Source organism: Haemaphysalis longicornis, unplaced genomic scaffold (genome assembly GCF_048455015.1).
Source record: "Haemaphysalis longicornis isolate Haplotype H1 unplaced genomic scaffold, Haemaphysalis longicornis Haplotype H1 scaffold_9, whole genome shotgun sequence".
Classification (NCBI taxonomy): domain Eukaryota; kingdom Metazoa; phylum Arthropoda; class Arachnida; order Ixodida; family Ixodidae; genus Haemaphysalis; species Haemaphysalis longicornis.
This window is the reverse complement of record NW_027526460.1, coordinates 32,650,646-32,666,387: the sequence shown is the minus strand read 5'-3', so window position 1 is coordinate 32,666,387 and position 15,742 is coordinate 32,650,646. Positions and strand designations below refer to the sequence as shown.

The following is a 15,742-nucleotide window of genomic DNA, read 5'->3' as shown; positions in this document are numbered from 1 at the left end:
AAAGCGAGTCGTCATAAGTAGATCCTCCGAATGTATTGTGGATGCTGTCGAAGTGTTGTCGGTCACATGTAGTGAAGGTAAAACCGGGAGAGCTCTAAGTTGGTGAAACGCCACGTTAAAAGGTAGTCCAAAAAGCTTGCCGGATGCTCTAGGGCACGCCTGCCGCACATCCTTGTCGTTTGCAAGCTGAATATCTTCCCTGTAAGCAGCAAGTTGCCGATAGTAAATAAATTTATAATCCGCTTGTAAAAAGGGGTCACGACATTGCTGGTACCGGCGGCGCAACACCCGCACGGCTGATCTTTCTCTCGCAATGGCGTCACTCCGCCACATGTTTCCCTGTGCTGCTTCGGAACTTTCAAACTTTCTTTTGAGACAGTCCAGCTTAGAGTAAAATATGTCCAATGACGCGTTGAGGGAGCTTGGTGTAGCAATATCCTGGTGGGTGAAACTTTGAATCTAATCATTTGCTAATTCTTCAACCAGATGTTGTAATGCGGCCTTGGTTAAGCGTTTTTTCTGCGGTAATTGCACCATTCTGGGACCAAATACCCCATATTTATGATCACATAGAGTTGGTGTGTCTCGCACTTCCCAAAGGGGCTGCCATCCCAGATTGATCCGGAAACGACGGTAAGATCAATCCAAGACTCTGAATAGGCATTCTGAAATGTTGCTAGGGAGATAGGGTCGTTTAATATTCGGAGTTGCGCCCCATGAATGAAATGAGCAAGTTGAATGCCGTAGGAGTTTAGAACGCTGACACCCCTAAGAGGATTCCTGGCATTACAATCACCGCCAGCACAGAGTTCGGTACACAGTGGAGCTTCAGAACGTCGTCAATGCCGGAAAACGTAAAGTCAAGAGGTACAGATGGAGCCGCGTAAACGGCTATTAGGAACAAGGTGAACTCTTGGTACTGAAGTAGGAAAGTCACGATGTATGGAGACACTGCCAACGGAAATACACCGAATCTCCGCTTCTGCATGACAACCATACAACACAGGGTGGCTGAGTTAAGGAGAGGGAGCCAATTGTGCGGCACTCGGGGCACGGCTGATCCACGAGCGTAGGGGTCAGAGACAACAGCCACATCTATGTGCTCCGCTTAGATGAAATCAACAAGGGGAAAAGTAGCTGCACGGGTGTGATCCAAATATGACTGAATAAATTTTAAGGAAGTCATTTGATTTTTTTGTTACGGTGAGCCAGAAACCAAAAGTTGTTTTATGCAGAGACAACGGAGGAAGACCAAGATGTCTGGGTGCATTCATAAATGGTTTTTTGACGCATGCGCGAGACCCTTGATTCTACAGTGTTGCAGCAAGGCGCATTAATGACGTGATCTGAACGACGCCCTTCTGCGCGACACTCCCTGCAAACAACCGTTTCCTTGCGAGATGAAGTGCAGCCCGCAGCAGCATGCTCTTCGGCGCAGTATTTGCAGCAAACACTTTCGGAATTGCATCGTGTCGCTACGTGACCATACGTACAGCAGCAGCTGCACGCTGCCAAGTAAAAATTTTCCTTTATGGGACATAACGTCCATCCTACCAATAGACGGTCCTTTTCTTTTTTTTTTTTTTCAAGATGTTGCATTCAGAAGGCGAAACTTCGCCGATATGTACGTTGTTGCCCTTGCGGTCTTTGAAATAAGTTGTGTGTTTGAAGTCTTCTTCTGGAATCTCTAATCCATTTCGAGCATTGATGTTCGTGTGGAGTATGCCGGAAACAACGCCTGGGTCAACTCCACTGACCTTAAACTGGGGAAGGTGGCGTGGAGGGCGGGTGACTTTGATTGCAGCTTTCAATTGTACATTTCCTTCAATGGCTTTTTTCCAAATCATCAATGAATGCGCGGTCTGCAGATATCACTGTGAGCCCTGAACGGTTCGGGATAAGTTTCACCTGTTTGTCACCAATGCCTGATGAATCATTTCCGAAAGTCGCTTTTCGCAATGTGATAGTTTCGGCGCCGGGTCGAACAGAAGGAGAAAAGGAGTGATGTGCAGTACATGATTCGGAGCCGAGGCGAAGCTAGCTGCGCTATCCGGACGTTGTTCCGTGGGCCGCGGAGGGGCAAACGACGGTGCGGGAACCTGAGAGCCACGCAAGACACTCTGGTGATCTCTAACAGCGTTCACATAGTACCGCCGTGGCGTAGAAGGTTGGTGGGCGGCTTCACACCCTCGGCACTCAGCTAGCTTCGAATGAAGTTCGTCAATTGTACCCTCAGAACGAGAAAGCCTTGTGCGAAGCCCAATGAACATTGCCTGAATGTCAAAAAACACTTTAATGATTCTTTCACGCGAGGGACATGGCACTTTGTGCTTGCTGTCGCTGAGACTATTAATTAGTAGCTTCCATTTGTCACAGAGAAGAGAGGTATCTTCCTCTTTTTCTGTCGATAATCCCTCCAAAAGGTATGTTGAAGATACCGGAGAACTTCCACCGCCACTGGTATCGGCTGAAGCATGTCCCCGCGGGGTATTGTCCCCCTCCAGCTGATGATACGTATCAAGGAGATTGCCTACTGGTAAAGATTCATGTTCGCGAGGAAGCAGAGCGATGTCGCCGGCTACAAGCGAGCCTCGAGATGTTTAGCAGAGCGTGCAGAATGCCCGAAAGCCATATTAAAGCCGTCAAAAGGTCCTGTCCAGACTCGAGATTTGTAGGAAAAAGCTTGCTAGGTGAAGCCAGGACGTGGTCAAAGCCTAACCGCACACCGGGTTCCCGCGAAGCAACTACACGGCCTCAAAAGAAGACTGGTGCGCTCACCGCCGATGCTTGAGATGTTACGGCGATGGATCGCAGTGCTGGTTGTCGATCTCCTAGCATGGGAAATTGAAAGACGCGTTCCGAACACAAAGCCGAAAAATCACTGATTCGTTTTTTTAGTGAAGAGATTGACCTCTCTATTGACCACAGGGTAGAACATACGCACAGTAGTGTGTTGGTCAAAATATTCTCCCCGGGATTTTCTATTTGGTGCGCGTCCCAAAATTCAGTGTGGCCAACCCTTACCGCATACAGTCGCTAGGGCTGGAGCCAGTCACACCGTCAGTACGGATGCCTGCTGCGTAAATACCAGTAACGGAATGGTAATCTTCGTAATCCACATCACCCACCCTCGGGCCGTGGGAGGCCGCGCTGTGCAGTTCGAACCCTGATGACCAGCGACAGCTGGTGAACCCGCGACAGGGGCCCCGGACTGAGGGCTTCTCCAGATTTCTAGCGCGAACCTCTTTGGTTTGAAATGAATACTTTACCGCCGCCACCACCACCACCACCGTGGAAAATACAAAACGGAAAGGGGCATCTTTATGCATAAGAACTTTCCATGGCTGACACAAGAACAAGCAGTGTAATCGTCTGCGACATTATTATTGACTTTGCAAGACACAAAAAGTACTGGTTCCTGGCTTTGTCTGGGGCAACTTTAAACTCGACTGCTACAACCACTGTCACTCGACCACATGGTACAAATCGTGTTCGTATTTCGCCTTGGCCAAAAAAAAAAAAAAGAATTACACTGCGATCCCTATAAAAACAACGAAACATTGCGTGCATTCAGAAGGCGTTTAAGCAACCGCTTCACTGGAGATCCATTTTTGCAAGGTCACGATGGCGTCATTTTTTTTATATATGAATGAGATACTGGGTATTTATTATTCCATTGTCTAAAGTACCGTTCTCAGGTTTAACGAATGCAAAAAATGGGTGTACAACGTTTCATAAAATCTACGGATGGTTATGCGGTCGAAGTCTATGGCGTACACGAGAACACGGAGTTGAAGCTCGGGTCATTTTGGACGGCGAAATTTATCCTGAAAAAAGAAAATAGGATCATTAGGATCATCACCTTGTTTGCACAATTTTCCATTATTATTCCGCAATAGATAGACACGTCTAGCCCTAGATCCCAAAACATCATGGTGTTTAGCTGCTGAGCATAAGGGCGGATTCAGGACGTGGTGTCCGTTTTTTCCGGGTTGAGCTGAAAACGGAAACGCTTGTGCGTGAATGTTTAGGGATGCACCTCAAATTATCCAAGTATAAGTTATTCGAGCCGCATGTAGCTTTCGTGTGTAAAACAACAGTATTAACCTTTAATAAAATATGCACGGAGGCAGTTGGGAACAAAAATGAAGTTTGGTGACACACTTTCCCGTTGCCCCGTTACTTGTTTTCATAACACACTAAAGGTCGCACAGGCCGCAAAATTGTGTCATAACAGCATTCAGATATTCCGTTCATTCGCTTGAATTCACCCGCTGAGAACTTCTTGTTGTTAGGTTGACAGCATACCCACGTTCGAATTGAACAAACACCATATGGAAAGGAAAGGACAGAGGGCTGTTTTTTTCTCCGAACTAGAAAAATCCCCGGAGGACGTTTCTAGGCTCCCCTCTGGTCCCTGACTCTCGTAATGAAATTGCAACCAAAAGGCGCGCGGGACGTCTATTACTTTGCGCTCAGATATTTTCATCTGCTTTCTATTTGTCAAACTTGCACAAGTTTGTTCATGGCGAAAGAAGGGTGCTCACACATGGACGTGCCCCTTAGGGCACATCACCCATGATTGTCCCCCATAGGATTATCAAAAAGACAGGGCCAAAATTGATGCCCCCGTCACTTCCAGAGATTTGCACACGGGTGTTTCAAGGTGAGCGGCATCTTCCTGAGCGCGCCAAATGATCTGCACTTGTTTGCGCAGCCGTACTAAACCATTTGCGCTTCCGTGTCAAACACGCTCGGTGTCAACAGTAAGTGAGCTGAGCCGATGGGCCCACAGCCGCACATGACGGCGAAAAATTGTATTGTTTACTGCTCATCGCAGCATGAAAACCCCTACCATGAAATTGCGTAAACCTGTGCGATAAATGGTGCCTAGAGGAGGAAATAGCCCAGATAGAGACTAATTTCTCGGGAATAAAATTTTATTCCATACACAATCCTCAAAGAATTGTGTTTGCAATAAAATTTTAGCGCTGTGGTTTGTCGTCTCTTTTCTTAGTGTCCTTGTGTAAGTGCGCTTCCATCAAGAGGTTCCACAATCCTTAAAGGGTCCATGCAGACAAAACACACGTTTGGTTCATTCGAAAGATTGCCTCATTATAATCCTACTGAAACCAATTTCAAGGCCCACTTCGCCCAAATAAGGTAAATAATTAGGAAAAAGGGGATGGCCATGTGACCCCCAAGCTCGTTACCCGCAACAGAACCTATTATTTCATATGCCAGCTGTGCGATTGGCTGAGGCCGGCAAAAGCAAACACAAATTAGGCAGGGCTTATAAGCTTTCCGAACGAGTTATTTCTGCCTAAATGTAATGCATATTCATTTTACAGCAGTAAGAACGGTGCAGTAAGCAATGAAATTTACGAAAATGCACGCAAACATAGAATTACTCATGCGCACTGCTGTTGGTACTGGGTGCACTATGCTTGTTTTATCTGCACAGCAGTCCGCCGCTTTGGAGTTGCCTTACATTACACTGGCCGATTGGCGAAACCCTGTTTGTCGAGCATGCCCCCTGTTTCACGAAACGATTACTTTCTACCCTAAGAAAAACAAGCCAGGTGCAAATACGGTCAAAAACAAAGTAACGGCGGACAATGGTCTGCGGCTCCTTATGGTAGCGCTATCTGGGAGGACTGAGGTAAGCAAGGCTGCACAGCCTAATGACGCACTGTAAGTTCGTCTGAATACCAACCCTTGTGGCTTCATGGCAGACGTCACGAAAACTCACGATTTGACGGGAGAAACAAAATTCTAGCCTAAATTAATTAATTTCTCAGTGAATAAGGCATTGTCTGCTCCCGGACAAGCGCTCGGGGCACTATAGAACACGAAATCTTTCGAATAAAACAAACTTGTATTTTGTCTGCATGGCCCGTTTTGTGAAAAGTAGGCGTCAGAAATTGTGAATGACAACGTAGGCGTTGGAAAAACTTGCTACTACTTACTCTTGCTGAGGAGGCAGTCCATAATCATAAACAGCCTGCAAAATGCTGGTGTTCCCTTGGTAAAATCGACAAGCGGCCTGCAGAGAGATGGGGGGAAACTTGTCATATTCAAGCCTTTTTAACCGCCTGTTCAGTCTCATCAGCAGAGCACTGACTGAAGCAAACCCCGTGTAGTCATGGCGCAGGCAAGGCTAAAGGCACGAGTTCAGACTGTTGTCGCAGCTTTCGCAATGTCTTTAAGTAATGACGTCACTGTACGTTTCAGCGTACACCGTATGTATGTATGTATGTATGTATGTATGTATGTATGTATGTATGTATGTATGTATGTATGTATGTATGTATGTATGTATGTATGTATGTATGTATGTATGTATGTATGTATGTATGTAATCGGTCGCGTCATGAAATTCTCTAATGACGTCATACCAAGGCTTGCACAGTAGCCCAACGCCAATGTTATCGGTTTTTTATTATTTTCTGAAATGTGTCCATCAGGCCTTGATTTTTTGTCGCATTTAATGTTTCATGTGTGCGAGACAGCATAAGGCCCTTTCAGTGTCCTTGGGCACGCCCACAAACGATCGATCGATCGATTGATTGTTGGGTGTAATACGCCGAAGCTGCACCTGGGCTACGAGGCGTGCCGTAGTGGAGGATTCCGGATTAATTTCTACCCCCTGGGGACTGTTATCGTGCGCCGAAAACTCGATGCCCGGGCGTTTTCGCATATCGCCTCCATCAGAAAAGCAGCCACCACTGCCGCGATAGAACCCGCGTCGTTGGGCTCGACCAATCGACCGATCGATTGATTGATTGATTGATTGATTGATTGATTGATTGATTGATTGATTGATTGATTGATTGATTGATTGATTGATTGATTGATTGATTGATTGATTGATTGATTGATTGATTGATTGATTGATTGTGACTGCAGTTTGTCGCAGTCATACCTCTGACGGTTTTCTCCAGTTGAAAGTAGGTAACCCTAAATTTGACACTTTTGTGCAAGTCCTTAGTTCACGTGTAACGAGCTGATGGAGGGAAAATACCACGCGCCGATCGCGGCCGCAACTGTCCCAATGACCTCGCGCTCATTCTAATGGATTTCACACGATAACGTCTGCAAATTGACGGGGAGGATCGTTGCGAAGGGAGCCACACTTTAGAATAGATTTTTATAGTTGAGAACGCTGGCACATCGGAAGAAAAATGTTTTAACATTACCTACGCATTTTCAATTTCTTTCTAGAAAGGCAATTAGACAATGCTTACAAGCCACTTCAGCATCTGTTCATCATGCGACCACCTGATAAGCATGACCAGTGACAACTGTATCATCAGTCGATAGGTAGATTAGTCTATTTATGACGCTCCAACAACCAATGTTTGCATGATGGAAATAGGTCATTGCTCTTCTGGGCCCTAAGATGGAGTTCATTTTTTCTAATTTTAAAGTTTTGTTAAACTTATTTGACGGCGTTAACAATGAGAATGTGGAGGGCATCTTTCATGGCAAAGAAACATCCACAAGTCGTCGATATGCACTCTGTTGCAGTGTTTGTTACTCAGCGTGTTTCGGAGTGCCACATAACCCGCTTGGCTCCCGAGTGACCTTGTTTCATGCAACTGTGCGATGTGCTTCTGCGGCTTTGAAAAAAATATGCAGACCAGTATACGACAAACCAATAGGAAAAACCGTGGCGGCTGATACCATTATCTGCCGACATTGTTGCGACAACGCTCTGGTATACCACGAGGATGATACCACTTCGCTACAGCTTTAGAGTCATTGATAGTCTTATCACAACCATACCGATTGCTTGGTTGTGATAGGACAATGCATTAGTATGCCAGTTTGCCTGTGCCTGAGTAGCTCCTCGTCAGTAAAGTTGTTACGAGGAGCCACAAGAACTGACTCTACGAAAACCTAAGGAGTAAAAGACACACTTTGTCCACTTTTACCTTCTTTGGCCTCTTTTTCTGTCATCTGTTTGCCCGCCTTTTCTTAAGGTACTTCCATTCTTCTACACCGCCAGCCCGCTTTCAGCAGAGTATGTCGTACACGTTTCGTAGTACATTTGCAGCTTCGCCTATACAGGTAGTAAAGCTCGGTAATGAGAGATTATTACGATAAATCTTAACATAAGTTTCGGTATTATGATGGGAAGAGGTAGTCGCTCCAAAGGCTTTATTTTCAGTGAATTTAACCTAGAGAGCATATATGAGAGTATACAAAGCTGGAGATCTTTCTCTCTCGCTCTCTCTATCTCTCTATCTCTCTGCTATCTGACTGCGACGTTGTTGTAATTGTCCCTCTTTCACAGAGTCACCTGCGCGCATGGGGGTTCAGTCCGGTTCGACTACTTTTATTTGCGCGCTTTTATCGTCACAATAGAAACTTCTCTCTCTGCTGCTATCGAGACGCTGCTGCGCGCTTTAACGTTAGCAAAGTAGCGGGTGCTGTTTCACTGCGTACAGAAATTGTGGAACATGGCACGATTTTACGTGGTGTCAAATTGACAGCGGTCGGAGTAGAATTTCACCGCCCCCCTTTCTCGGGCGCGCAACCAGTGTTGCTAAAATATCCGTAACATCATGAGTCTAATTACAGGCACAACACCTTACGGCTTAGCATTCCTGACGCCGCCTCGTTGCTCCTTGCAACAGTCAGTATGGCTTACCTCGGTAAACAAAATATACTTCATCATGAACTTGTATTCTGCCGGAAGGCCTTTGACCATTGGCTCCGCAATACCATCAAATTTCTGGAGAGAACGCAGAAAAAAAAATTACATTAAATACCGCGAATGAAATAACAGTAATCAGTTTCATAGTGCTACGTGGCGGCAGAACGATTGAAACATACTATGTTTGATAAGGGTGCGACGTGTTTGCAAGATGAGAAAATCTATGTACGCGTCTCCATAAAAGTACCAGATAGGCTACGGGCTGCGCACTCCTTTGCCGTAGTCGTTGGGGGTGATCCTGGCCCTATGCAACACTTTTCACTTCCTTCCTTTGTTGTTACAGTAGCAAGGTGCAGAGAACATAAAAACGCTTCCATTTGAAATCCCTTTTCGCCGTGAATCTGATTTCTTTTTACGTATAAATCTTTTTCTGGTCATTCCCTTATAGCTATACGAATGCAGGATTTAATTCTGAATGACTTGGAAGCGTTATTGCGAGCTCACTTCGCGACGCCACTTGCTGACATATGTGCAGAAGGGACGGTGCAAGGAACTCTGGCAAAAAAGGCGGAATAATCATGTACATTCCAATCAAAGTATTTCTGCACGTTCGTGGAATGCACTGGTGAAAGGTGTTGTCGACGGACACATTTCTTCCTATCTGATTATTCGCTGGTACTGGCGGTAACGGTATTCCCAAATGAATTATCCGTATCGTGGTGATGAAAATATTACCAAAGCAGTTTTTCCTCGAAGCGCAGCTATGTCTTTTACTTTGTTGTACTGATAGGGATATTTGCCATAATAAAGCATTATGTACTTTATTATGCGTAATGTAACAGATCGAATTGATATTAAAGTTCTTTTTGTTCTTGCATAGTCAGAAAGTTAGAGTTGTTGCACTGCATGCCGCAGGTGAGTTCACTCAATGTAGCAGTAATAGTCCCGTTCGCCATTCCGAGGCATTTCGATTGATTGATTGATTGATTGATTGATTGATTGATTGATTGATTGATTGATTGATTGATTGATTGATTGATTGATTGATTGATTGATTGATTGATTGATTGATTGATTGTGACGTTTTACGCACCGACACTACACAGGCGATGAGGCGCGCCGTCGTGGAACGCTCCGGATTAGTTTCGACCACCTGGGGATCTTTCACTCGCGCATCAATATCGAACATACGGGCGTTTTCGCTTTTCGCCTCTATCAGAAAATCAGCCCGCCGTGGCCCGGAACCGACCCCGCGCCCTTGGGTTACTGAAACATTTTGGCCGAAAAATGTTTTGAGCAATCGTTGCTTTAAAAAAAGGGTGCTCTTTTGTGTAAACTGTTGATCAACTTTACAAAATGCCATTGGGCCAACAGCAACCATCCGTTTCGAATAGTAAATGTGATGTGAACTCTACATTGCACTCTTGCTTGAGTGGAATTGGGCATTAATATTTGCTTATGCTGGAATTAATTTTGCAACAGTCATAAAAAGCACGCTGAAGGAAGGGTAAGTTACTGGGCACTAATCAAAATTGAATTTTATTTTGCAGCTACAACACTGCGAAGAGGTGTAGGGGCAGAACATTCTGAGAACAGCTGGCCTCCTCGTTATGTCGAGGGTCGAAAGAATACATCACAAATAAAATCCTTGTTTGCTATTGAAAACGTAAGGAAAGCTTAAAAACAACTGAAAAATTTGCAGGACCACAAATTGTATTTGGAGCACTCCTTAATGAAGGGGGTGGTATGACAAGGCAGAAGGCTCGACATATTCGGAAACAAATGAACTACCTGTTTCTTACCGTTTTAAATACGTCGACAGTACATGGCGTAATCAGTGTGGAATCAAGAAGCCATCAGTTGCACCCGGGCTTGCTGCCAGCCATTTACTTTTAACTTTTTTTATAATAATTACCTTCCGCATTATTTTGATTGTTTCCGAACGTCGTACGTACGTACGTCTTGCTTGTATAGCCCAAGTCCGCACAGCATCTGGCTACTGTAGGCGAGTCCCAAGCTTTTGTCTTATTCCGTCGTTTTCCTTTTTACTCTATTTGCAGACGCCACTACCCAGATCCCCTGGGAGAGCATCCAACATGAATGCGCCATGGCCGAGTGAGCAAAGCACTTGTCAGGTATGCATGATCCCGGAATTCCATTTTCGTGCTTGGCGGGTTGATTCCCTTCACAGACATTTGTTTTCTTCAAACTCACTTTCGCCAACCATACATAAAGCCTCTAATCTCCGCATATATATGCTTGGCGCCAAAAATTGGAAAGCCTTGCTCCTAAACTGGGTCAGAGAAGATGCATGCAGCCATTGTTGCACGTATGAAACATTCGTGTATCGAGGCTTCAGAGAATTTTTGGCGCGTAGACTATTTTCTGGGTATTGAACCGCCGAGGTATCTCAGGGGTTATTCGGCCTGTGCAAATTGGGCCTGTCCAAACATGACATGTGGATGACATCCGCGATCCGCGGTGTGGTTGACGTCCGGGACATCCGCGATACCGTTATGTTAGTACCCGGCAGTTCAAAATACGCCTAAAGACCGTGCCTTGGGAGGTGTTATGGGTTGGAGAAACCCACACTGATCCACAGCAATGAGCAGTAGGTACATAGTAAGGCGAAACAAACGTAGAAGCTGCTCATTGCAGCCGCCAGCGTGAATGTCACCGAGAATTTTCTACCACAAGCTTTAGAGTTTAAAAGTGTAGCCCACACCAAAAGCAACAGCATGTGAAAGCCTGAGCAAGATTCGCCTGCTCACCTTGTTGAGGAGGTGAAAGAACTTCGCCACAATGAGGTCAGCAAACAACCAACTGTGTGGCTGCAAGTGAACAAATAATGCAGAAACTCTGCGTGAGGGTTGTCGTTGACTACTTAGGCGTAACAGCGCTCAACTAAACACAACGTTTTTGAACGCCGGCTTCACCCCTACGCACGAAAAACTTGCTGCGAAGCTGTTTTGGGGGCAAAATAAGCAGTCTGGTAAAGAGGTGTCCTTTTATTCAATACCTCCCTAGGATCCCTTGTATCGCCAAGCAGGTCTCTACTTCAAAGCCATCTTCAGTAATCAACAAATATTCATTTCTGATAAGACATCCTAAAGGAGTAGTGACACGAAGTTTGAAAGCTAGGATTACTATGTAAACTGCTTCCTTTTTATCAGGAAATATCTCCCAGCAAGTTTCAATAGTAGTCGCTTACATAACATATTTTAAATCTATTTTAATCTCTGCCCGCACGAGAAAGCCCAGAGCGGGCCAGCATGACATCATCTGCTACTTGCCCCAAACTGCCGACGTCGGGGCTCCCGTGACGTAGTCGATGCGCTGTCTACGGTTGGCGGGCGCTGTTACACCGTGTGTACACGTTATGGTTTTTGGACTGACGTCACGCTGCCCGGGCTCGCGGGGATGGGGAAGACGTCGGTGGGTCTGGGCGAGCGCGTGCGCTCGCTCGCGCGCGCCTCCAGACTGGCAGCGTTGCAACAAGAACGGTGACGTCAGGTACTACCTCCTGTCATGGCGACCGTTCGGCGTTCGTTTTGTCAAAACCAAAACTGACACGAATCAACGACGCTGTGAATGATTGTGTACGCTGCGATCTACCGTCTAATGTGCCATTCTACGATTAGTGGGCTAATAGGCACCCATAGCAGCGAAAAAGCGTAACACGAAAATTTTGTGTCGGTACTGCTTTAACGTCTCTTTGGCTGTGTGCTTCCTTTCGCCGTCTCGACTATGGCCGATTAAACAAAGGGGCGAAGATCCCTGCTGCGTACAAAACATGCTGGGTCCGGGCCTTCTAAGTTGATTGCGCCAGGCTCAGGCAGGTTGCGGCCGTATTGGTCTGGCTTGTCCGCATTAGATCGAAAGTTACCGATGGGAATGAAGAAGCACTGCTACTTCAAAACTTTTCAAGTTTTCAAGGGTGGTTCAAGGGTGGCTGAATCGAGTCACAGACAGACAGACAGACAGACAGACAGACAGACAGACAGACAGACAGACAGACAGACAGACAGACAGACAGACAGACAGACAGACAGACAGACAGACAGACAGACAGACAGACAGACAACCAAAATTTATGCATTTAAGTAGCCCTAGAAAGACTTTCATCTTTAATAAAAACGAATCGAGGTGCCAATATAATCGTCCACTAATGTTCACTGGCGGCGGCTTTCGTCGGTGACCACCGTAAATCGCACAAACAAGTTTCTGTGACGTCATAGAGAAATAGCTGGAACATGGCTGGGGAGTAGTCACTGCTTCATTTTCTTTTTAATATCTGCATCATTTGTTTGAAGTTTGCAATAAAACTGTTATCCTTGATTTCAGGACAAAGCGGTCTTCTTAATGAGCCAAGGTCGTATTTCATCTTAATGGCCCCGTTTATTTATTTATTTATTTATTTATTTATTTATTTATTTATTTATTTATTTATTTATTTACCCTCAGGGCCCAGGGGCATTACAGAGGGGAGTGGGGGATAACAAAATTATTGGAAGAATATACAGCAAGTAATAATATGATAACAACAGCTCTTTACACAAACAGTACAGACACTGCGATAGTTATATCAACAGCTTCTTAAGGAAGCATGCGTTGCACAAGTTCGCGTAAACACTCATAACTCAGCTTTACTCCAATAGAGTAAAGAACAAATAAACAGAGCAGAGTAATAAACAAATAAACACTGCCCAAGTCAGGGAAAGTAAAAAAAGAAACATAACGGCATACACATTTTCACTCAAACAGTCTGGAAACTGCACGCCTAAAAGCCATGACGTCCAAGATTTCGGCAATTGCATGTGGCAGTTGATTCCTTTTAACAGGTGTGCTCGGTACAAATGAATCGTGAAAACACTTTGTATGAGAAGATGGAATGCCTACTTTGTATCGATGATCAACGCGCGCTGACATGAACGTTGGATTCGTTAACAGTCTGTCCTTAAGAATGGAATTGCCATGATATATTTTGTGGAATAGGCACAAACGTGATATTTGCCTGCGATGCTCGAGTAGCGGTAGAGATAAAGTCGTTTTCATTGTGGTGACGCTGGACGTGCGATGATAATTTGAAAGTATGAAGCTACATGAACGATTTTGAACCGCCTCCAATTCGTCGGTGAGTGATGCAATACCAGGATGCCAAACAGCAGCCGCATATTCCAATTTCGAACGAACCAAGGTTTTATAGAGAATTAGTTTCAAAGAGCTAGGTGAAGAATTAAAGTTCCTACGAATATATCCTAACATACGGTTGGCATTACTTACAACATAATCTATGTGAGGTTTCCATGATAAGTTAGAAGACACTATAACACCTAAATATTTGTACGACGGCACGATTTCAAGACAAACATTGTTTAGTGAGCATTCAGGAGGCGTAGAGTTAACTCGGGAAATGCGAATGATTTTACACTTTTTAATGTTAAGTTTCATTTTCCATAATTCACACCAATCTGAAATACTGTTAATATCTGATTGCAGAATTTGGACGTCGTTGTTAGTTATTTGCCTGTAAATAATACAATCATTGCCAAAGAGTCTGACACATGAGCTGATGTTAATTGGAAGGCTATTTATATAAATTAAAAATAAAAGAGGCCCCAGTACAGATCCTTGGGGTACAGCTAAATGAACCGAAGAAGGATGCGAGTCTGTATTGTTCACACTTATGAACTGATATCGGTTAGTAAAAAAGGAACGCAACCACGCAAGTATATCATCATCTAAGTTTAGTTTAGAAAGTTTTATAAATAATAAATCATGCGGAACCGAATCAAACGCTTTAGAAAAATCTAGGAATATACAGTCTGTAAAGCATCCACGATCCAGCGCCGAGTGTACATCATGAGTGAAACAGACTATCTTGGTCTCACAAGAATATTTCTTTCCAAAACCATGCTGCGCTGGGCTGAAAAATGAATTGGACTCCAAGAAATTTACAATGTGGCTATAAATGACATGTTCCATTGTTTTACACGTAATACTAGTTAATGACACAGGCCTGTAGTTACTAGGAGAACATCGATCACCAGATTTGTAAAGCGGTGTAATTTTCCCAATTTTCCAGTCATCAGGGATGCAACTAGTCTGAAGCGACTGAGTGAAAAGTTTCGTAAAAACGATAGAACTGTAATTTTTAGTGTTGATAAGGAACTTCCAGTTTATATTGTCAACACCACAGGACGAAGAAATTTTAAGTTTTTCTATTATGCGGGTAATACCTAGTGTGTTGAAAGCTATGGGTTCCATTTGACAAAAATTGAAGCATATGCTGTCTGGAAAAGTAGCTGCACAGCCGGTAAAGTGGTCAGTAGTAAATGTAGCCTCGAAACAATCAGCACACTCATTAGAAGGAATTGTCACACCCTCTGGGGTCTTAAGGTTTATAGTACAAGTATCACGTTTGTTTACAATATTCCAAAATTGCTTAGGGTTGTTAATTAATAAGGACCGCAAAGTTTCAGTGAAAAATAAATTCTTCGGATTTTTTAATTCAGTCCTGTAATTAGCAGCTGCTAATTTATATGCATCCCATCGAAGGGCTGAGTTTTGAGCTTTGGCTGAGCGAAACAAACTCTTTTTCTTGTTAGACAATCGTTTTATATGCTTAGTAAACCAAGCGCAATCCTTGCTAGAGGTGATAATTATGACGGGTATAAACCTTTCGATAAGATCAACTACCTTCTCCTTGTACAAAATCCAATTTGTGTTGACTGTACGGTTTAGGAATCCTTGCAAGCAATAGTCCAGGAGTATAGAAAGTTCACGATTAATACTATCGAAGTCGACTCGTTTATAGTCCCTTATTTGTTTTGCATGCGTGCCGTGGTGAAGGACAGGCATGTTTACCAAAAAATGGAGAGCGGAATGATCGCTTAAGGCAGGCAGATAAGATATGGGTGAAAAAAAATTCAGGCGAGGTGGTTAATATAAGGTCCAAAATACTACTTGTTGTTAACGTAACTCTAGTTGGTTCGTTCACAAGCTGAGACAAACACACATGGTCAGAAAATTGCTACATTCGGTTGAAAAAGGTGTGGGGCGAGGGTCCAGACCCGACCA

General features: G+C 44.4%; 1 protein-coding gene across 1 annotated transcript in view; it reads right to left on the bottom strand.

Annotated features, from left to right (window-relative positions):
- Nucleotides 1-3,558: 3,558 nt before the first annotated feature.
- LOC144153134 (uncharacterized) overlaps nt 3,559-15,742 on the bottom strand; it is a 99,844-nt gene continuing 87,660 nt past the window's right edge. The window contains exons 27-30 of the mRNA XM_077684788.1: nt 11,434-11,493; nt 8,657-8,740; nt 5,970-6,046; nt 3,559-3,827 (exon numbers count right to left, since the gene is read on the bottom strand). Coding sequence (XP_077540914.1) covers nt 3,767-3,827; nt 5,970-6,046; nt 8,657-8,740; nt 11,434-11,493 — 282 coding nt within the window. The 3' untranslated portion in view covers nt 3,559-3,766. The remainder of the gene's footprint in view (nt 3,828-5,969; nt 6,047-8,656; nt 8,741-11,433; nt 11,494-15,742) is intronic.